Source organism: Rattus norvegicus, chromosome 12 (genome assembly GCF_021556685.1).
Source record: "Rattus norvegicus strain SHRSP/BbbUtx chromosome 12, alternate assembly SHRSP_T2T, whole genome shotgun sequence".
NCBI lineage: Eukaryota > Metazoa > Chordata > Mammalia > Rodentia > Muridae > Rattus > Rattus norvegicus.
In genome coordinates this window covers 50,508,103-50,530,421 of record NC_141545.1, presented here as the reverse complement: position 1 = coordinate 50,530,421, position 22,319 = coordinate 50,508,103, and the positions used below count along the sequence as shown (strand labels likewise).

Genomic DNA, 22,319 nt, shown 5'->3' with positions numbered 1-22,319 from the left:
CTCCCACCCCCAGGTGTCCAAGTCTCTAACACACCCAGCATTTCTCTGCATCGTGACCCTTCCTGCCTCCCTGGGCCTGGACAAAGTACTGTTTTATTTCCCTTCTTTCTTATCTGGGACAGCTAGGGGCCAGCCATCAGCCAATGACTTCAAGGCTGCCTTGAGATACGTCCAGCCAGGATGCCACAGATCCTCCAGTAGACACAGCCAGAGGCCCCTTTCTGGATGAACGACTGCTTGCAGCCCCACCCCCTCCTGCCTGCCTGCCTTGCTGCTTTAGGAAGCTCCCACCCGTAAGACAAATATTTAAGTTCAGAGTGAAAGGGGTGTGTGCGGATTCTCCACTTCGTTGGGAACCATTGAAGGTTTGAGAGAAGAGGGCTTTGGCTGTCACGCCCGTGAGCCATATAGAACCCAGGTGTTACACCCACTGCTTGGCAGTGCTCCTTGTCTGCCGAGCATCCCCCTTCCTCAGAGGGAAAATGAAGGCCGCTCGCCAGTCCACCCAAAGTAACACAGCTGGGAAGAGGCAGGTTCAAATCCAACCTCACGCAGGAGGATCTGCATCAAAACACCAATCCCCACCACACACAGTAGGACATCTTGGCACCCAACAGACTTATAAGTGTTTAACCACTATGTGCCAGCAGGGTGCTGACAGCATCTCACAGGACAGAGGACACAGATTTAAGTATGGGTTGAGCCAAGGACAGCTCTGCCCATGGCAGAGCAGAACAGAGGCCAAGTGGAAGTGGCCGGATCCAAAAGCCCAACAGTAATTCGCGATGTATTTATGCTGTGGGGTGCCCCTGCCCCGTGACTGTCAGTCACTCACTCGCCTGCTTGGCCTCTTGGGGGGCTGGCTTGCCACTGCAAGCATACTCCACATGCACAGAGGCACAGAGACTTAGGGCAGCATCCACAGTGAAGGGCTGGGGCAGAGGGCAGGGAACAGAGCCCGTGCTCTGGAGAGGATCCTGGGGAACATAACCAGGCACAGAGGAATGGCAGGGGCAGAAGAAGACAGAAGCTGACACAGAGAAAGACCTCTTCCTTCAAAGAATGGGTGGGCCTCTGTCTTGTGAACTCAAGCCCCAAAGGGGTGCAGACTCCCATACAAGGAGGCACCCCCACTAGCCTCACACAATGACTTGGTGACTCAGGTCAGTGGAGAACTCAGTGCCTGGCTGAGTCCCTGAAGCGCTGGGGGCAGCTGTGAGCTCTCAGAGGGTCTGCCCAACACTATCTCATAACCATACTGGCTCTGGGGACAAAAAGAGCTGACTGTACCCATGCCTGGCCTCGTACGCCCCTGAGAACTAGGACAACTCAGGCTGGGGCAGAGGCCAGCTATCTGGAGACAGCAGGCACCGCAGCTAAGCTTGGTTCTGGTTGGTGACGTGAGTGTCCCCGAAGTCATTAAAGGTCCCAGAAACCATTTGCCAAGAGCCAGGCAGGGAAGTGTTCTTCCTGCTTCTCTCCCAGCCAGACTTCCCGCACCACGCTGCGCATGCCTGTGCAGCCACCGTTCCGGCTCCAGGCTCGCCTGATACCACTTGCCCAGATTCTGCTCACTGGCTACAAGTGCCCGGGTCTCCCAGCCCTTAAGAGAACCCGATAGCTGGGCCAGGCTCTTCGTATAAGCCCAAGCTCCCAGGCCAGTGGGACAAACCACCTGCCACCCGGTCCCCTACGGCTCCTCCCCTCAGAAATCACTCAGTGCCTCACTTTCGAACAGTGGTAAGCAGACACTGCCTTAATTCAGTACACAGGCAACGAGACCACTTGGTCATCCTGGGAGGGCAAGAGGAGATGGAGCAGGTGTCAAGTAAGCTTCCCTAAAAATAGAGCTGCCGACATGCTGTGGGGGCGGCAGTGTCTCCGCAGCCCTGCTCACTGAGAAGGAGCCCTGAGTCCAATCCCCACCAGCTTCAAGGAGTGGGTGCTGCACCTGCAGAGCAGCCAGCCCGGCCTACTTCCCCCTCGGTATCCCAAGGCTACTCTCACTGACAGGAAAAGCCTAGCCGCTGGGAGTCAGCCCCGTCCCAGGAGTCCGAGGGAAGGGGCCTTTCCCAGGGTAGTCCTTCTATTTTAAACCACACACAACCCCAAGCTTACAAGATCAGGGGCCTCGGAGTCCGGCTGTCTCTTCCTGAGGGACGAGAACCTCTGCTGGCTGCGTGCGGAGAAGCGGCGGAAGGACTCTCGGCTCCGAGAGGCCAGGTGTCTGAAGGAGGAGGTGCGCTTGAACGGGGTGCGACCGGCGGACTCCCCGCTACGCTCGGTGCCCACCGTGGCCGTCACCAAGTGCAGCGCCTCTTGGAAGGACCGCCTCACCGTGCCAACCCACTGAGTCATGTGTGTCTGGGCCACCGAAAGCTTGTCACCCAGGTAATCCATGGGGCCAGCCTGGAGGAGGGGGCAGGCGGAGGCAGTTAGGAGGCCAGCACTGCCAGGGTCCTGGTCCTTCTGTCGGTGACCGTCCTTAGGTAGAAGAAGTTCTGGGCTCCGATGTAAAGCCCGGCTGAGCGCATCAGCTCAAGTAAAGTAAACATCGCCCGACAGGCATCCGAGGGTCACAAAACAGGGACGGTGACGGGTCAGCAGGGGGTCACCAGCAGGAGCCTCGAGTCAACCAACCAGGACGTCCAGTTCTAGTCCCCAGGGCCAACCCTGATGAACTCAAGAAGCAGGTGGTTGCGAGGAGCTGGGCGAGGGGGCTGGCACCCCGAACTCACTTCCGTCCATGCAGAGAGAACTCCCATGCGCACCTGGGAGCCACCGCCCACCGCCGTCCCCCTCTCCCTCCAGGCTCTTCTCACCTGATCCAGGCAGATCTCCAGTCCTCAGGCTGGAGACTCCAAACCCAAAGCCGAACCTGCCGGCCAGCAGGCAGCGCGCTCACTTCCGGAGAGGCAGCCACCCAGCCCGGGTCCCCTGGCCCGGCAGCCCGGAATGACATCAGCCCCCTGTCTTGGCGAGGGGCGCGCAGCCCAGGAATGCAGGAGGGGCCTCAGGAGGTAGCCGCCCAGGGAGCTGGCGTCAGCCCCAGTTTTTTTCCCCCCCTAAGTCTCAACTCGCTCGCTGTCCCTCAGGGACTTCTTGTGCCAGACTGCCTACCCACCCTAGGCAGCACTGTGCAGAAACGCGGCTGCCGGGCGTGCGGGTGAGTGCGAACTGGAGTGCTCAACGCGCGTGTGGGGGCATGTGCGTGGGAGGTGCGGCTGCCCCTGGGAGGTGGAGGGACTCTTGCCGCTCCAGCCTCCGGGGCTTCAGGTGGAGTCTGAGGACCTGTGGCTGGCTGTCAGTCTGCCTCCCTCTCCCGGCAGCGGCAGCGCCCTTCAGCTTCCTCTCCCTGCCGAGCTCCAGGCCAAGCCTCCCCCAACCAGCTCCTTCTCCCTCTTATCCACTCAGCAGTCCCTGCTGTCTCTCCTGGAGGATGGAAGATGCAGGTGACCTGCCCTGAGCTTCCCTCATGAGTGAGTCTGGGGCTGAGGTGCCTGCAGTTTTGGTAGGAGCAGGGTTACCATGGCAACCTGGGGGCACAGCATCTGCCCCTTCCCTAGGCTGGGCACAAGGAGCAGTGAGGATGATTCATGTGCACAGGGATCACATGAGCTCACTGTGTTTAACCCTTAAGGGCTGGAGCTTGCGGAGGCTGGCGTGATAAGAGAAGAGGGTGCACGCTGGACAGGGAGGGGCATCAGCGCAGTGGGATTCTGGACCTTCCGGCCTCCCCAGGATCTATACCCCGTTCTCGGTGGTTCCTTCTGCAGGTGAACAAACGCCAGCTCCGAGAGGTGGATTCACATGTCCAAGGTCACACAGCAAGAACGCAATCATGGTGCTCTTGGAAATGCCCCCCTCCCCGTGGTTGTGTGCACGACTGACCCTGCACCTCTGGCCACTGTGAGGCCTCAAAAATATTGACTTTTCAAAATGCCAAGCCAAATCCAAGGTTGAAAGCCACATCAGCCCAACCGCCTGGTATGATCTCCGAGCCGCCCCCTCGCCTCTGTCCTGAGTAAATATTTGCTCTCCAGACACCAGACTTGCCAAAGTAAGTTTATCTTGAAGGCCCCTGTGACAGACAGTGTGCAGGCTACCAGCTCCTCTTCCTCCTCCTCATTCCAAGCCCCCCGCAGTCCCGGCATCTCCTGGTTAAAGGTGAGAGCCGGTTGCCTCCTCTGGCCCAGGCTCACCACCCTGTGCTATGGAGGGTCAGAGGTTTGTAATACAGCTGCTGAGTGACACCACCTGAGTCTGAGACATGCTCAAAGAATCCCATTTGTAAAAGGAGAGGCTGAGGCCCAGAAAGCTGAGGCTGTGTGTGGTGGGCTGTCTCCCAGAGACACCCAGGAATCCCAGTACACTTCCCAAAGTGCATCAGGGTTGGTCTCTGAGCTCCACACAGTGAGGATCCCTTTCCGAGGTGACTCTGGGCCATGCCATGTTGGATGCTCAGGTGGAGAAGCCCACAGGGAAGAGAGTAGGGTTCCAGCTAGAAGCCAGCACCATGGCTGGCCACTGGACAGAGGCAGGTAGCTGCCCCCAGTCAGACCCTGAGGACAGGCCAGCTTCCTGACTAGAGTTGCTGGGACACTAAAGGTTACTCAGCCAAGATACCCTCAGTCTCCCGGTCATACGTGCAAAGGTCCCAAGGCAAGCCGCAGAGGACTGTGGGGATGAAGACACTGGGTAACAATGGAAGGTGGACCTCTGACTGTGTGCCCAGCAGGTGAGATGTCACCCTGCCCGCACCCCTGCCCGCACCCCTGCCTGCACAAGAAGAGCTATGTCAGGGGAGAGCCAGTCCCCTTCTCCACCTGTGCCTTGCGCCTTCCCTGGCCTCCAGAGACTACTACGACCACAATCACAGTGGGGGTGGGGGGGGTTTCTGGCCTCCACAAGGAATTCACAGCAAACCCCTGTCTCAGATCACTTCATAGACTTCCCAGGTAACCAGGGATAGACAGAAGACAGGAAAGGACAGACAAGGCCCACCCCCTCTGGCCCCAGAAATGCTACCCCAGGAATCTTTCGAGAACCGGAGGACCCAGGTGTGGCAGGCTATCTAGACACAGACATGGGGACCATTCCAGCCTTTGGAGGGAAGAATGGGGGGCCACGACGAGAGGCATGAGACACATCTAAAGTAATCGCAGCTCCTGCCGAAAGGCTTCAGGAGGGACACAGCACCCATAATATTTCTTAGAGACACTCAACACCCCAGATGAAACACTGCCCCGTGGGGACGGACAGGTACCATCTGCTTTGAAAACGCCTTAGACACACAGGTTTTATGTCCTTCCCTGTCCTGGACATCATTTTAAATGACTTGAAAGTGCTCAGAATTAGGGAGGTGGGTGCGTGACTGTTGACCCCAGAGTTCATGGAGAACGTCACAATCCACCTCGGAAGGAAGAACACACAAGGGGCTGACGCTTAAAAACACATCCATCACAAAGTATCCAAGTGGGACACAAGAAGCAGGGTGCTCGGCGGAAAGGGGCGGACAGGCTGGGGAGTACGGGGTTATCTGGATCCAGGGGCAGAGGAGAACTCCATTACATGGACCTGGTCTTTCCAGTATCAGCCTGTATTCTTCATGGGATTTTGCTTTGACTTAAAAAAAAAAAAGTACTTACAGCATTATTTATCTTGACCACGGACAATTTTGTTGCTTCCTGATAATAAGTTATGGCCCCATGGGCCGTGCCCTGCCCCCTACCCTGCACTGGACTGGCTAAATCAAGTCACAATCTGCAACTGGCTTTAACCAGTCACTGAGAAAGTAACTAAACCTCTCTGATTTCTTTCGCAGATGAAACCACCAAGTGTTTCCTTGTCATGGACGTGGTTGGTTGGCCCCTTCCTGTCCCTACATCACAATGGCGCACTTGGTCTTTTGCCCATGGGTCTGGCTCAGAGCTATACAAAGGGTGACCATATACCTCAGTGATCAGCCAGCGAAGAACTCAGAACCCAGGTCCCCTTGTCCACAGGGAGACTAGCCCGGGGTCAGTTGGGGACAGAGCTCACCAGACCCCTGTGTGTCCCCAACTCTGTCGCTGCTCAAGTCTATGGCCAGGCCTCCACGTTAGCCCTGAGCTCAGGAGTCCCCAACGACTCAGCACACAGACACCAGCCCGAGTGAACTCTGTCCCCCGGCTCCTGTCATCGCTGTCCCCCGAGTACTAGCTGTGACCAAACACCAAGCACCCTGTCCCACACCATGTATGATGTCACAGACAGGGCGATGATGTCACTGTAGTGCAATACCATGTGACCTCACAGTGTTAAGCCATTACATCACCAAATTACATCACACACTACCCTGCGGCCTGTCGCTCAACTGTGTCTCAGTCACACCTCATCTGCTCATGCCAGCAAGAAGCTCCACCCACATTTTACAGATGGAGAGCACAAAGCAGGGAGAAGGGACAGATGTGACCGGTCCAGTGTCAAACAGCGCAACACAGAAAGGCTGTGGATCTCGGCTTTCGGCCTGCTTTGGAGAGACAAGAGCAGGAGAGAGCCGGGAGCCAGATGCTGGCTGCTAGCTCCGGCTTCCAGTGTCACCACGTGTTCTGGGAGTTGGGCTATAAAAAGCATTACTCCTGAATCTGGGGCAGCACAGGCGTCCCCCCAGAGGGCTGTTTCTGCAAATGCTATTCTCTCCAGGAAACTCTGGGGACGCCGCAGGCATCCTGAAAGCAAACCGTATCTTCCTTACATAAGGAATCTGCAAAACTGGAGACCTGTGGGGACCAGGAAGGAACTGAGGATGCGGACCACATTGTGACATGGGGCAGAGAGCCTGCGGGTCTCACGAAGGGAAGAACTTGTCAGTCACTCATTCATTCATTCACTCATTCACTCATTCAACAAATGGTTATTCCACATACATCCAAGCTGACAGGGAACATAGCTGTGCTCACTCCCTGTGCAGCTCAGCCTCTCTAAATCTACAGAATTGAAAGAGAAGCTCTCCACCCCTTGCCGGGCCACCTCAAGCCCGGGGACCTGGGGTTGGGGGCACTGCTCCTTCCCAGATCTGGATTGAGCATATACCTTCAAGATTTCTCGATCTAGCAAAAGAGAAAGCCAAAAAGGAAAAGCTGACATGTGCCTGTGACCCAAGAACTGGGGGACAGAAACAGAGATGGCAAACCCAACGCAATGAGGAGATGGGTTATCTGGGAGGGGTTTGGATGGATGAATAGGAGTGCTTCCAGTACCGAGATGGGAATGGCCAGAAGTGTGGCCATGTTTAGTCTTGACTCTGGGAGGTTGACAAACTACATATATCCCTTCCCAGAGTGAAGGCCACATCTTCTCCCTCCTCCTCGCTTCCCTCTGGCCAGACAGCCCTAGGCTATTTCCCACTTTACCCAGGAGGTCTCTTCCCTCAGTCTCTTTCCGTTCCTTCCTGGGCCATAAGACCAAGCTGAGGAAGTGGACTATCACGCTGTTGATAAGAGCGCTGTAATAAAACCGTTACTCAGAGGTGTTCAGATCTGAGATCCGACTATGAGCTCTCACCTCATTCAACCCCTGGAACAACTTCGCGTGTGGACTGGTGAGTTCCAACACAGCCACCCTCAGCACCCTGCAGGGCAGTGAGGTGCCGAGAGCTCCAGGACACGCTCACGGAGTGGCTGAGTGAGACTTGGAATTTGATCTCAGGTTCCTCTGGCTCCAACACTTCCCTGCCTCTTCCCCCCGCACCCCCCATACCTCAGCGTATAAGACAGAAGTCACACATCACACCAGAACCCCCAGAAGGGTCAGCTTAGCCCCACTGGTTACCACTCTGCGCAACTCCAAGTTCTCAGGGTTCCAGGAGCTGCTAATGGTCTCTTTGCCCACCCTCTTCCAGCCAACAGCCTGAAGATGAATCCCCAGGCTCACACAGAAGGTGCTCGGAGCTGAGAAAACCCAGTCTCCTTCCCTCTGATGGAGCTTTGTGGCCCCAGGCCTAACCTCTGAGACCAGCTCACTTAAACCCAACAGCTGTTCACTCACGCGAGGGTGTGACAAGGACCCTTGCGTGCGGGTCCTTGTCAGTACCTGGAAGCCAGCATCACACAAACAACAGAGAGAGGGTCTCGATCCCAGCACTCGGAAGGATCAGGCCTTCAGGGTCATCCTTGGCTACACAGGGAGTTCGAGGCCAGCCTGGGCTACATGAGACCTAATTCGGCAGGTATCGGGGTGAAGCCCACTCACTTTAAAAGGGCTGAGCAGGGGGGTTAGGACAGTGATTTCCGACAGTGTTGTCTATCTCCCAGAAGGGGGAGATAATTACCAGGCTAGGAATTCTCCATAAAAAAATTTATTACTTGAAGAAAAAGGAGGAAGAGGAGGAGGAGGAGGAAGATGAAGAGGAGGAGGAAGAAGAGGAGGAGGAGGAGGAGGAAGAAGAAGATGAGGAAGAGGAGGAGGAGGAGGAAGAGGAGGAGGTGGTTAAACAAACCCAGACCGTTTGGCCCAGCATATGCCCAGCCCTCTGGGAGGAGGGAGGGTGTCTAAACAGAGGATCACTACTCTAAGTCTATTGTCTTGTTCAAATTCCTCCCCACCCCCCGCCCCAGCCCCAGTCCCTAGACACCGCCTCAGAGGCAGGCTACACATGCATTCCCTGAGCCCCACAGGAAATCTGTCGGGTGCCTCTGGTTCCTTGTAGCAGGTGTCTGTGGCACAGACTTTATCGAGTTGTGACTTCCCCGCACCGACTTATTCCTCTCACTCCCAGCCTAAGATCAGGATGGGCAGTCTAGAGAGCCCCCTCCTCCGAGAAGCCTCCCTCAAATGACCAAGCATATGCCAGGCCCTGACTCAGTTTACCCACCAGTTGTTGCCCCTCAGGGATAGACAGGCTGCATCTGGCTCACCCAGCACCCTTACCAGACACCCCCACGCTTACCATGTAAACAGGAATGACTGAGGCCTGGGCCAACCCACAGAACTCCCAGCATCCCTAGGCCGGTTCCCATGGCAACAGGGAAGGAGTTCTGATAAGAGGGGGTAACCGTAACATCTTGGCCTCCACCTTTCAAGCCCATCCAGGTTATGTATAACCACACTGAGCACACGGCCCCTTCCAGTGTCTGGGTATCCACCGTCTCCAGCCGCCATTTCAGAGATACACTGTTAATTAGCTTGGGAGAGGGAGGGATCACCCAGAAAGGAGGACTTTCTAGAAACAGCAGTGCTTGCGGACCATCGGACTCCAGTGGGAGGCGTTTCCTGCACTGGGGAATGCTGGGGTGTGGCCATGCTGTGCCAAGACAGGTCTACAGTCCGAGGCCTCTCACTGAGGAGCCAGGCAGGCAGGGCCCAGCAGACAGGAAACACAGCCTACCTGCCTGGCGCCCAGAACAAGCTGCGCATTATTTTTCTTCCCACCTGCAACCGGATTTCTGGGGTTTGGATCAATGAGTCACGGGCAGGACCGGGGGAGATGCCTGGACCCTGAGAGGTATTGATTTCTGAGCTGTCAGTCAGGCGTGCTTGGCTGAGCTATGCCCAAGATCTCAGGGTCACAGTGAAGATGACAACGGGTTAGGAGGAATTTGACAGATGCAGCTGGGGTGATGCTGGCTACGCATGGTAACTGCTGGCTAAGAGCACAGGCAACTGGAGCTGTGACTGCTTCCTGCACCGGGTGTGGACCAGCAACTTCCCCGATTGGGCCTCGGTTCTCACTAGCCTTCCTGGCAGATCTGCCCATAACTCGACACCTGAGGCTGCAATTCTTCTACAGAAAGAAGAATCACGGCCCAGCAGAGCGAGGTGCTGGCATCTGGTGAGCCTTTCCGTTGCTGGGACGTGTGGCTGACGCTCGTGACTGAGGTTCCAGAAAGGACACTATGCTCACCCAAGTTATGAGAAACCGCAGTACCACCCCAGGGTGAAACTGACCATGCTCTGTGGAGCCAGGAAGCAATGAGGGAGTCACTCAGGATTGAGGTGGGCGCCTGTAGCCGCAGGACCCTCATACTGCAGGCAGGGCCACCTCCAAACCTAGCATCTGGTCACCAGTTCTGGGCAAACCTGGCTGGCCCTGACTCAAGAGATGTTCAGAGCCGAGAGTCAGTGTGGCCACCACTGGCCTCCCTGAGTCTTTACTGTGTGACCTCGGGCAAGAGGCTTGCCCTCTCTGTTTCCTTATGTTCGGTGAAGACAATAAAAATGACCGTTGTGTGAGGAAAACACATGTATGCACTGTAGAGACGAGGAAACAGGCAGGGAGTGGAGGGTGGAGGATGTCTATCTGGTGGCCAGTCTGAGTGTGAGACCCGTGCTCCACCCACCCTCTGAGTTGCCACAGCTCAGTTCACAAGGGGGTGATGATGACCACTGTGGTGCCTGCACCGGACCCCAGCATTTTATCATGGCTCCCCTGGCCCCACCCCTCTCCTCAGGACTCAAAGCAGTAGCAAGGCTGTGCCTCCTCCTGGCTGCTGGAGGACAGGCTTCTCACTGTCTCCCTCAACATAAATACACACACACACACACACACATACACACACACACACACACGCACGCACGCACGCACACACACACATACATACATGCTCACATATACACACACATAAACACACACACATGCACACACATACACACACACATACACACATGCTCACATATACACACACATAAACACACATGCACACACATACACACACATACATATGCACACACGTACACACAGTTCCAGGAGTCACCCTGGGTCACGTCCTAGCACATTTCAGCCCATAATCTTGGCAGCCGAAGTACAAGCTCTTCCAGAGAGCACACACACACTCTCACCCACATTCTCTCACACACTTTCACACTCACACACACTACCACACACACAACCATACTTTCACACAACTACTCTCTCACAGTCACACTCTCACCCACACATTCACTCTCACCCACATTCACTCTCACACACTTTCACACTCACACATACACACAGCCACACTCTCACACAAGTACTCTCTCACACATTCACACTCCCTCGCACATACACTCACACTTATACACTCTCACTCACACATTCACACACTACAACACACACTCACACAACCACACTCTCACACTCACACACACACACACACACATATATATATACTCTCACACTGTCTCAAAGGCAACCACACTTACACTCTCACATAGTCACACTTACACCTCTCAGGGCAAAGTGAGCTGTAGATCCCCCCCACTCCCGGGATCCGGGCACACCCCCTACTCCACTGCAGTTCCCCGAAAGCCTGCAATCATCCTGTTCCTGAGTCTGAGATTCCCTGGCCCTGGACACTGGAGCCCAGACCACCTGCTCAGAGCGCCTGTGCCTGGCTTTGTCCCCAGGATGTGGTTCCCCTGCCCTGTTCTGCCTCTCTGGGGGTGCATTAGCAGCTGGGAGGTGAGCAGTGTTTGTGGACTGACCTCATAAATGGAGCCTGAAGGGAGGGAAGGAGGGGTTGACTGATCTGTTGAGCACCATGCCACTTCCCCAACCCTAGCCAGCTCTAAGACCCCTCCCACTGCCACACCCACACCCAGCTCTAAGTCCCCCACTGCCCTCCAGGGGGCACTCAGGCCCCCAAGATTGCTAAAGCACAGTTCTCTTGCAGACACCTTGTAAGGGTTAACTACCATAACCCTCCGGCTTCCCAATCCTTGCAGGGGACGCCTTAGCAGCCTGGCTTGGCCCTCAAATTGCCACCAAGCCTTCCTGTGATGGCTGGATCCCTGGCAGCTATTTTGGGCCCGTTCTGTTGTAGAAATAACTAGGATAGGAAGAACCCAGGCTGATCCACGGATTTGGGACTTGAGATTATCTCTGGAAAGTGCCAGATGGTGACTATTTTTGGCTTTGCAAGTCACGTGTAGCTTTTTTTTTTTCTTGCAACCTTTTAAAGAAGTAAAACTCATGCTTGGTTTGCAGGCCATATCTGGCCAACGCGGCCCTATTCACGTCCTCACCAGGTAAGCCAGTGAGCCTCCTCGTCGGTTGGCTACGAGTCATGAGGCCATTTCTCCTTCAGACTCAGACAAAAAAGCAGCCAGGGCTGGTGAGGACTTTGGTCTGGTGAATCTGAGACTTGGAACACAAACGGCTGTGGATTCTCAGGGTCTGGTGAGGCCTGGGAGGACCTGGCACGCATCTAGCACACAGTGAACATTACCACCAGCACCGCAGACCCAGGCCCGATCTACTTCTGAAGCTAGAAAGTTTGCCTTCCATTAATCTGCAGCACACTCCTCAGATGAGCTTGGCCCCAGCAGGGGCCCACCTGCCCGCCCCCCTCCTCTCAGACTTCAGCACCACCTCCCTCCACAGCAGGACCCATCTTCCCCACCTCCCAGCCCCATCAGACAAGCTCACCCACTGGCCGGGCCCACTCCCTGCCTCCTCAGGCCCAGGCTCTGAGGTGCCACTATCTGTGTCTGGGCAGAAGTGTAGCATTCTCCCCGGCTCCTCTTCCCCACAACCTCCCTCCCGCTCCCGCTGGGATGTGAACTTGGCCACTACTCCACACCTCCCACCCATGCAAGCACTGGACACCAGTTTTCAGGCCTCTGGTCACATGCGTTTGACCACCATGTGGGATACTCTGCATTCCCATCATGCAATGCAGTATCCACTGATGCCCCTCACGTGACCCCACCCAGAGCACACACAGATGCTCTGCCTTGTCCCCAAAAGTCCCACTGCCTCCTCCCTCCCACACCACTTGGCTGGCCACACAGGCCACTGGGCCTCAGCCTCCCTCAGTTGTTCCAACCCCAGCACCTTCCCATGCCTGAAACCCCTCATTGGGAAAGGTATCTAAATGCCACATCCTGGCACCAAGACATGTCGGCTGAAGGTCTAACGAGTGTGTGTGTGTGTGTGTGTGTGTGTGTGTGTGTGTGTGTGTGAGAGAGAGAGAGAGAGAGAGAGAGAGAGAGAGTGTGTGTGTGTGTGTGTGTGTGTGTGTGTGTGTGTGAACAAGGCTCGATGTACCCCTGTAGCCATGGCAACTGAAATCTTCAAGTACAATTTTATCTCCCTCTGACTTTAGATGTAGAAACTTTGGAAGGCAATATCCAGGCCCTTTCCTGGCAACAGGCATACAGAAAAACCCCTGCCCGGACACGGGACTGCACCAGGCGTCCTCACCACGTGGAAAGCACCTGTCTGGATGGAGGCTTTGACAGAATGGCTCAGGACCACCAGCAAGGGCATGCAGGAAAGCCGGGACACTGCTCACTGTGAGCTAAAAGATCATTGCTGGGTTGGGGATTTAGCTCAGTGGTAGAGCGCTTGCCTAGCAAGGGCAAGGCCCTGGGTTCAATCCTCAGCTCCGGAAAAAAAATCATTGCTGTCCAGGACTCCTGCAGCCCCCCACCTCTGCCCCCCAAGAGCCAGGGTCCCAAGAGGAAATGACTCAGAGGTTAGAGAGAGCCTTGCCCAGCCTCTGTGCTCTATACAGCCCAGGCCCAGCCGATGAGAAAACTATGGAAGTGGGTGCTGTAACATACATTAGCCAGGATGAGTCCCTCTCCCTGCTGGTGACCATGTAAGTGACAGCTGCTCCAGTTCTTGCCTAGACGTCCTTTGATGATGGCCAACCATGAGAGTGTATGCTATGACAAATCCTTTCTCCCTGAAGCTGCTTCTGGCTACGGCATCTTATCCCAGGTATAGTCATGCCAGGATTCCCATTAGGAGTGACCGAGACCAGCAGGTACTCACCGAACAAGTACATGAGCAGGTAGCTGTCAGCACTCCTGGTGGGGGTGAGGAGGCACCCAGGGATCCCAGCTTGGAGCTCGGTACCCACGAGGCCCTCCAAAAATGGTTTGGGAAATGGTGACAGCTAGATGGCCATGCCCATCTGTCTGTGTGTGTCTGTGTATGTATGAGTGTATATGTGTGCATGTGAGAGTATGTGCATGTGTGTGTGCTGTATGAGTGTGTGTGTGTGGTGTCTGTATGTGAGTCTGACTCTATGTGTATCTGTATATGTGTTTGTGTGAGAGAATCTGTGTCTATGCATTGTATAAGTGTATGTGTGAGTATAGATGTGAGAGTGTGTGTGTGTATGTGTGTGCTTGTGTGTCTAGTGTCTGTGAATCTGACTCTATGTGTATCTGTATATATGTTTGTGTGTGTATGTGTGTGTGAGAATCTGTGTCTGTCTGTGCATGTGTAAGTGTATTGAGTATATACGTGTGTCTATAGTGTCTGTGAGTCTGACTCTGTGTGTATGTATGTATATGTGAGTATGTGTGAAAGAGAGTGTGTATGAGTGTCTAAGAATCTGTGTGTGTCTGTGTTCGTGTATCTGTCTACATGTGTGTGTGCGTGTATCTGTGCACACAATCATGTGAAGGTTGGAGTTGACAATCAGATATCTTCCTTCTATGCTCTCTTTATCTTCTGAGGCAAGGTCTCTCACTGAACCTGGAGCTCACTAATTGGCTGGATGGACAACCACCATGCCTCGGGGTACACCTCTCCCTGGGCCTGTGCTGGGTTAGACAGCCACTGCTGCACCCCACTTTTACAGCCGTCTCCACAGCAGCCATTTTTCTCTCAGACAAGGTCTCACTATGTGGCCTAGGCCAACTTCAAGCCTGTGCTGCTCCTGCGGCTGACTTCTCAGTGCGATGGCAGATATTCACCGCGGGCCAGGTCACCTTCCTCATGTTAGAGCTTCTCACCAAGTGACCAGACGCTGAGCACAGTGACCACCACCACTGTCACGCTCAAGACATCAGCATTGGATCAGTAACCCGAAGCCAGTCTGCACCGTAGCATCTGGTCAGACGTTGCGCTGGGTAGCCTGGTCTCTGGGTACTGAGGCTTGGCTCCGTGGCTTACGAGCTCTTTTCCCCAGTCCTTGGGTGGTGGAAGAACACTGCCTAACTTTCCAAAAATGGCTTCCTCACACGGAGCCAGCACCCCCACCTGAGTCCCCCCTCACACCCTGCACCTGGAGTCCCAGCCTGCACCCTGGCCCTTACACTGCACTGGCGGAAAGCAGGCCTCCAATATGAATGGCAAGATGGCTGCCCTAGGGTGTGGTCCCTCACAAGGTTGGGGAACAAGTTCCCCACTCCGCAGAGAAAGCAGCTCTTCGTGCCCTTTTATGGAGGGAAAACTCGACTTCAAGGCAGTGAGTTTGTTCTGCAGGCGAGGAGCCGGGCTCTGAGGAAGCCTGGGTCAGGCTTCGGGGTCAATGGCCTCGGCAGTGAGACACAGTGGCTCAATGGCTGCTGCAGGCTGGCACGGCCTGCTCTAAATTTGGAACAACTAGCCTGGCTGGGAAGAGGGGTCCCGGGGGTACTGTTCCTCAGCAGCAAGCTTGGCAGGGTGCCACTGCCATTCAAGGCCAGCCTGGGCAGCAGCTCCCAGCAGCCTGTGCGGTTTCCTGTCCACCTGTGTGGCCCTGAACAACAGGAAAGGTAGAAGCAGGGCCCACCCCACCCGCTTTTCTTCTCCATCCATTCTGCAGGGACGGAGACTCCTGAGGGGCCCGACATCCCCGTCAGTGTGAGTTACACATCTGCTGTGTGCATGACCCCTGTGTGAGAACCGGAGGAAACAACACAAAACAAGCCGTGGCCAGCTTCAGAAATGTACTCACCCCAGCTACTCAAATGGCTCAGTGTGCGCGTATTGAGCACCACTGTATACAAAGCCCAGCTCGTTCGCTGTCAACAAATCAATAAGACTCACTCATCCTACCCTCGAAAAAACTCACTCTGCCATTGTTCGGAATTAACAAGCACCTACTGTGTGCAGGGAAGTAGAGGAAATGAACAAGGGGTCCTAATCACTTTCTTCAGTCGCTCATTCTTTCCTTCAGGTCTGTAAGCAGCTACTGAGCACCTTATGTATACTCAGCCCTTCCCCGAGCATGGTGAACAGAGCTGTGGTGCAGCCGGTACTTGATCATTCAGCCCGAGTCACGGGCGGGCTCCTGGATGCCCACTGTGTGATGGCACGGGTCTGGGGTACAGTCACCATCTGAGCTGCATCCTTCCATGCGCTAAGCACAACCAGCCTACTCTGTGCATAGGAGAAAAGGCCCAGTGTGACCTTCCTTCCCTCCTGACAGGTTCTCTCCACCAAAGCATACACATACACTGGGCACCTACTGTGTGCCAGGCCCTGAGAAGTCAGTGGATGGATCTCACAGGATGTGTGCTCTGCTCCACCAGGCACAGCTGAGTGCTCACCTGGTCCCTCTGTCGGGACAGCAAGAACCTCTCAGCTATTCAAAAGCTCCACAAGACGCGGGTGGCTGTGAAGCAGGTCTCACACACACCCCGCTCTGGCAGGGGCCATGAATAGGTCACTTGGTACCCAGGATCATATCTAGAGACCAAGCTGAGCAAATGCACAAGAACTCAGGGACAGCCAAGCTCAGGGAAAGACGGGAAGAACCGCCCATGTTCCCAACGGCGTGAAGACACACGGCAGCCGACAGCAGACAGGCTGGTACCTTAGCACCCACACCGTCCCGGCCCGAGTACAGGACAGCGGAATGGCAGGCTTCATACCTACTGCCCACATGGCTGAGGAAGTGGGTCTGTGGCCACAGGAATCCACAGAGAGCAGAAGGGATGCCCCGGGCTGTCTGCAACTGCGCCCACATAAGAATACAATGAGGTCACTGCGCTGGCTCTCACAACCCTGGCCCCGTGTGCACAAAGGCCCAGGTGACCCAGTGACAAAGTTTCTAGAAGACTTGGTTCTGAGTCACTGGGGCAACCCAGTGGACCCATCCCCAGCCAGGGACAACTGCGTCCACCGTGTCCTGCTATACTTCCTGCCCCCAGAACCGACAAGTGTGGCAATGGCTAGTTACAGGGACGCGCCTTGGAGTGGCTTGTCAGGACGAGATATCGGGCACCCCCATGGGCCTGTGTTCTGCAGACCCTAGGAGGATCCAAGAAAGCAGAAGACAGAGGGCCAAGCTCCCATACTTTGTGCACTGAGGACACGTCGGCCTCCCCACCCTCTCCAGAGGCCCTGACCTCTGAGGCTGCCTGGTCTGCCCTGTGGGTCACAGGATGACCTAGGCTTCAGACGCACAGCACCCGCTCTGCTCGAGGACTCTTAGGTCACCTCTCCTAGAGGACAAAGGCCGCTTTCACTGGGCCCTGCTGCTCACGCAAGCCTGGGCAGGCATCAGGGCAGGGAGGGTGGCCCCAGCAGGCCCCTCTGGGAAGACAGCCAGACACCCCAGCCTCTGGGGCCCTGCAAGCCAGGGCAGCGCTGAGGGCTGGTCCTCTTCCCCTCCCAATCTATGCCTTCGACAAGTTGAGAGCAGGGCAGAGAGAAAGCTTTGAGGAAAAGCTGAGGAATCCAGTCAGCTTTGCTTAGCACTCCCATGACCGAGGCACACCTTCAGAGCTAAGATCAAGTCAACAGGGTGCTGGCTCAAAGGCTGGGCGTCCGGGGACAGATCTCTTTCCACTGCTGACTGCTGGGTGATCCTCCTGAGACGGCTTAACCTCTCTGGGAAGATGACACCAGTCTCTCCAGGACTGCTCGAAGGACAAAACGAAGGGATGTCTAGGTGAGCTGAGGGAAACAGAACTCCGGCATCAAGGACAAAATCCTCCACCCAACATATTCACTTCAGCCCCCAGGGCAGGGCTTCTCCAGGCCTGGGATTCCCACGGAGGTTATGTTCCAGCAACTCCTCCAGGAAGAGAGAATGAAGATTGCTTCTAGAAGGCAACATCTGTCAGAGCATTCAAGGACGGCTACAGTGGCAGTCACACTGAGCTCACAAAGCCATGGGCTGCAGAACAGCAACTCCAGGCACACAGGGCAGCTACCTCACCTACCCAGGATTTCCACGGAAAACAGGTTCTCTCGACCTGCAGGGCGTTTCTTTTGTTTCTATTTAAAATTCCTTTACTACAATGTTTCTTTTGTTTCTGTTTAAAATTCCTTCGCTACATGTATCTATCAGTGAATACGTGGAGCCAAGAGGCCAACTTGCGGGACTGGTCTCTCCTCCCCGCTTATGAGTTACTGGGATGGAATTCAGGTTTGGCAGTGGGCATCTTTAGCCATCTCACACACCCTTATTTACTCTGCGTATTTTTTTTTTGACATATGATTTCTCCACGCAGTCCTGGCCATCCCCGAACTCACTATACAGACCAAGCTAGCCTTGAACTCCCAGAACTCCCCGAGATCTCCTGTCTCTGCCTCCAGAGGGCTGGAATGAAAGGCGTGTGCCGCCACCACCTAGCTCTTATTTTTATAGCAGCACGCCGTATGTATTTACAGAATCCCGTGTGACACGTCAGTGTGAACGCCTAGTGCCCAGCAACCCACTCAAGGTAACGGGTGTTACCACCTGAGACTTATCTTGTGGAGAGTTCAAATTTCTCTCCCAGCCATTTAAAAACGCGCAGGTGGCTGTTCTCGCCACAATCCTACCACATTGCCTGCCACAAAGATATCCCATCGTCCAGCTGCATCCCGGATGGAGAGCCTTCCTTTCCATCTTCTCAAGCACGTTAAGAACTCTAAGCAAATGTTTGACCCTGCCCGTCTGCTCCTGAGATGGCCAAGTCTGACATTTAAAGTGTAGATTCCGAATGCCAATCACAGTGACAGACACAGAGATATTCTCCATACTCCTCCCAGGAACTGTCCTGTCCCCCTGCCTCATGGGAGCTCACTGAAAGCTAACCCTATCCCGTGAAAGGCCCCGTCAGTTTGTCAGGATCAGGGCGCCCTCTACTGACTGACCTGGGAATCGTTTCTCCAGAGGATCAGCCTGCAGCAACTTTAGCCAAGTGGGTTTAATAGCCAAGGTAAAGAGACAGTAGCAGCAGCCCCCACTAACTGAGCACCTACTAAGTGCCAGATCTTCCCTGCAGATGATTCAAAGGCTGAAATAGCCAGCCTTTTGGGACTGCAAGGCAGAAAGGAGAACTGAACTTGAATCCAGGTCACTGTGCCAAAAGATCACCCCCCTTCACTGGAGCCCTGGAACTCGGAGAGAGTGCATGAGTTTAAGGAGAATCTGATTCAATCCCTTCAGGCCCAGGAAAGGCAAGCAATTGCTCAGGGTCACACAGCAACCGTATCTCCCTCCAGGTTCCCAGAAGTACCCTGGCTATGTAACCACCTTGGATGGCCACTAACTTGTCCTTTGGAACACCTCGAAGCCTGGAATGTCTGAAGCCCCGTGAGACAGCAGGGGCCACGGCCTGGAGACTTTGCCTGAGAATACAGCTCCCAAGGCACATTAATGAAAAGCCTCCAACGTTGTGGTAAACCATGGAGTCCCTCTGGGGTCTGAGAGATGACCTTCCAGGCTCGGGGGCCGCCGGCAAGCCAAAGTCTATTTCTACCTTTCTGACTCTCTGTGACAAACGCAGAGGACATGCACAACAGGCTGAAGAGGGGGTCACGCTATGGTCGGTACACAGCAGGCCAAGTCTGGAGCATGAACTGGGGGAGGGGTGGGTGCAGCTGGAGGCCAGACCACGGGGCGGGTGTGAATCCAACATGCAAATCGTCCCAGCAACACAGACATGAGACTGTCACGGAGAGGGAAAGAGGGGACCAATCTAGGCAGCTGAATCCGGGCTAAGGCCGCTGGCAGATCTGTCCTGATTAAAGGACTCTGGGTGCCTCATCCTAGGATTGGACACCATGGGAAAGACTCGAGGGGCGAGACCCTCAGAACAGGGCGCAGTGCTTTTACTTTGAGGGTGCTGAATGTCCAGGGCCCCTCGTGGTCCCTCCCTGACTCAGTCTTGGTTTGGCCTGAGTCTCCCCAGCACCCCCCACCTTCTGTCTTAGCCCAACTCCCCACTTGCTGAGGGAGCTCACACACAGAGCACAGGGTGGCCTCCAGCACTGAGTGGCAGCAACAGTGCCTTAAGCATCTCATACAACCATGACTGCTAACATTTACCCAGCACCTACTGTGACTAACTCCTACCCAGCACCCACTGTGACTAACTCCTACCCAGCACCCTCTGTGACTGCTAACACTTACCCAGCACCTACTGTGACTGCAACACTTACCCAGCACTTACTGTGACTGCTAACACTTACCCAGCACCTACTGTGACTGCAACACTTACCCAGCACTTACAGTGACTGCTAACACCCAGCACCTACTGTGACTAACACTTACCCAGCACTTACTGTGACTGCTAACACTTACCCAGCACCTACTGTGACTGCTGACTCTTACCCAGCACCTACTATGACTAACACTTACCCAGCACCTACTGTGACTGCTCTTACCCAGCACTTATTGTGACTGCTAACACTTACCCAGCACCTATTGTGACTGCTAACATTTACCTAGCACCTACTGTGACTGCTACATTTACCCAGCACCTACTGTGACTAACTCCTACCCAGCACCTACTGTGACTAACACTTACCCCAGCACCCACTGTGGCTGCTAACATTTACCCAGCACCCACTGTGGCTGCTAACACTTACCCAGCACTTACTGTGGCTGCTAACACTTACCCAGCACCCACGGTGACTGCTAACACTTACCTATCACCTGCTGTGACTGCTAACATTTATCTAGGACCTACTGGGTGTAGGGCCTTGTTTGTACCACCTTACCAGACCCTCAGGATGTCCAAGAGGAAGCTGATGTACTCTCCCATCCACAGATAAGAACACTGAGGCTCGATAGATGAAGCAGTGGGCTATGGTACACTAGGAAGTGAACCAGCCAGGACCAGAAGCCCGAGACTCAGACTAAAAAGCCCCTAACAGGCTCCCACAGCTCTAGCCAGTCTGAAACCCCAGTGACTCATGTCCTGTGGGCTTAAACCTCAGTGCAGGGCCACAGCTGGAAATAGCCAGTTCTTCCACTTCAGCCACAGAACTAAGTGAGCAAGGCCAAACCAGGGCCTTAGCAGGGAGCTAAGAAGTGAGACCCAGAACCTCGACCAGAGCTACGGTAGAAGCAGCAACGTGTTCCAGGGTCGCCAGCAAGCACCAGGCAGCCCTTGGAAATCTGCAGCTCAAGCTCATGGTTGAGAGAGCCTTGGGGTCTTGGACAGTGCCCACCCACACTACAGGGTGGCCATGATGGAGGTGACCTTCCCCAAGTGGCCCTTCCAGCATGGTGGAACTGCACAGTCACCAAACTGAACTTTTTTTTTAATGCCTCCCTGGTTCAAATCCAGCTCAGCCTCTGTCTGGCTGTTGAATATTAAGGAGTTACTGACTCGGTTTCTCCACGTATTTAATAATGATAATATTCACATTTATGGCTGTTGTGAGCATTGACGAAAACTACATGTGGAGACCTGGGTGGGGGGAGGACAATCTTGCACGCTTCTTCGTGACTGTTATTACCGACGTCACCAAGGAGAGGCCAGAGGCTGCAGAGGGGTGCAGCTAAGCAAACACTGGGCAAGAATGCCAGGAGGCCGAGAGCCAAGCCAGCCACATTTAGACATTTTCCATCAAAAGAACAATCTGCTAGTGGAGTGGAATGTGGACAGACCAAACTCGGCCACCACAGTGGGAACTGAGCAGCCTGTCCCCGGCATTCCCCAGACAGTGACATCCAGGCCAGGCACAGCCCAGCGGCATGGGCTACCCTTGGTTTCCCTGCCATGTGTTGCGTTCCCCCTATCTTGTGCTCCCGTCTTCCTGACCGAGCCGAGGGAGCCACTGAGAACTATCCTGGGGGCTCAGCACAAACTGGAGAGGTCAGGAATAGTGGGGGGTGGGAGGTTGTGGGGAGAGGGGATTCCATCCCTTCCAAACTACATCTGAACACGGCTGTTCCCTAACGCCCAACCCCTAACCAGCCCTACAATTGCTAGCCCAAGCCACAGACAGGGAAACAAATTCAGATTAGTTGTGCGACTTTCCAATAGTCACCCTGCCAGCAAGCGAGCGCCACACTGCAAGCCAGAGCTCAAGGGTCAGAGCCACACTGCAGGCCAGAGCATCTTCCTTCCAACACCCTGGGGGTCCCTAGTGCCACTGTCCTGAAAGCTCACATACTCCATGTGGGTTTTGCCAGTTTGCCAAGTCACTTCAACCCTGGCAGCCTCGGTGTCCCCATTCAGACCCGGATAGCACAAGGAGTACCTGGCTTTACACACTGATTCTGATGCGTCCCAGTGGGGGCCTTGAACAGACACCAACCCTCACAAGCTTTAGTACCCCTTTCCCTGCTGCAAAATGCAGGAAGTGCTGAGATCTGCTCACATCATTGGCTGGGGTGAGGAAGGAGAGGAGCTGCCCACACGACCCCATGAGGTTCATACCAGGGGACTTTGCAAGGGCTACAGCTTCC

At 54.9% G+C, this 22,319-nt stretch overlaps 1 protein-coding gene and 1 long non-coding RNA gene across 10 annotated transcripts in view; one reads left to right on the top strand and one right to left on the bottom strand.

Moving 5' to 3' along the window:
* Window positions 1–22,319, bottom strand: part of Kiaa1671 (KIAA1671 homolog) — a 142,664-nt gene that overhangs the window by 52,995 nt on the left and 67,350 nt on the right. Inside the window, exon 1 of one of the 6 annotated variants that reach the window (XM_087578144.1) lies at window positions 2,119–2,957. The exons of the other annotated variants lie outside the window; for them this stretch is intronic. Coding sequence (XP_087434270.1) covers window positions 2,119–2,400 — 282 coding nt within the window. The 5' untranslated portion in view covers window positions 2,401–2,957. Of the gene's footprint in view, window positions 1–2,118; window positions 2,958–22,319 lie in introns of those variants that run through there. 6 annotated transcript variants of the gene reach the window in all.
* On the top strand, window positions 1,875–7,524 carry LOC102552141 (uncharacterized). 4 transcript variants are annotated; one of them, XR_015634906.1, is made up of 5 exons: window positions 1,875–2,391; window positions 2,812–3,166; window positions 3,418–3,479; window positions 3,777–4,060; window positions 5,825–7,524. It is a non-coding gene; the product is annotated as an uncharacterized LOC102552141 (long non-coding RNA). The 4 variants fall into 4 exon arrangements; XR_015634903.1 differs by having other exon boundaries at window positions 3,415–3,479; XR_015634905.1 differs by lacking the exon at window positions 3,418–3,479.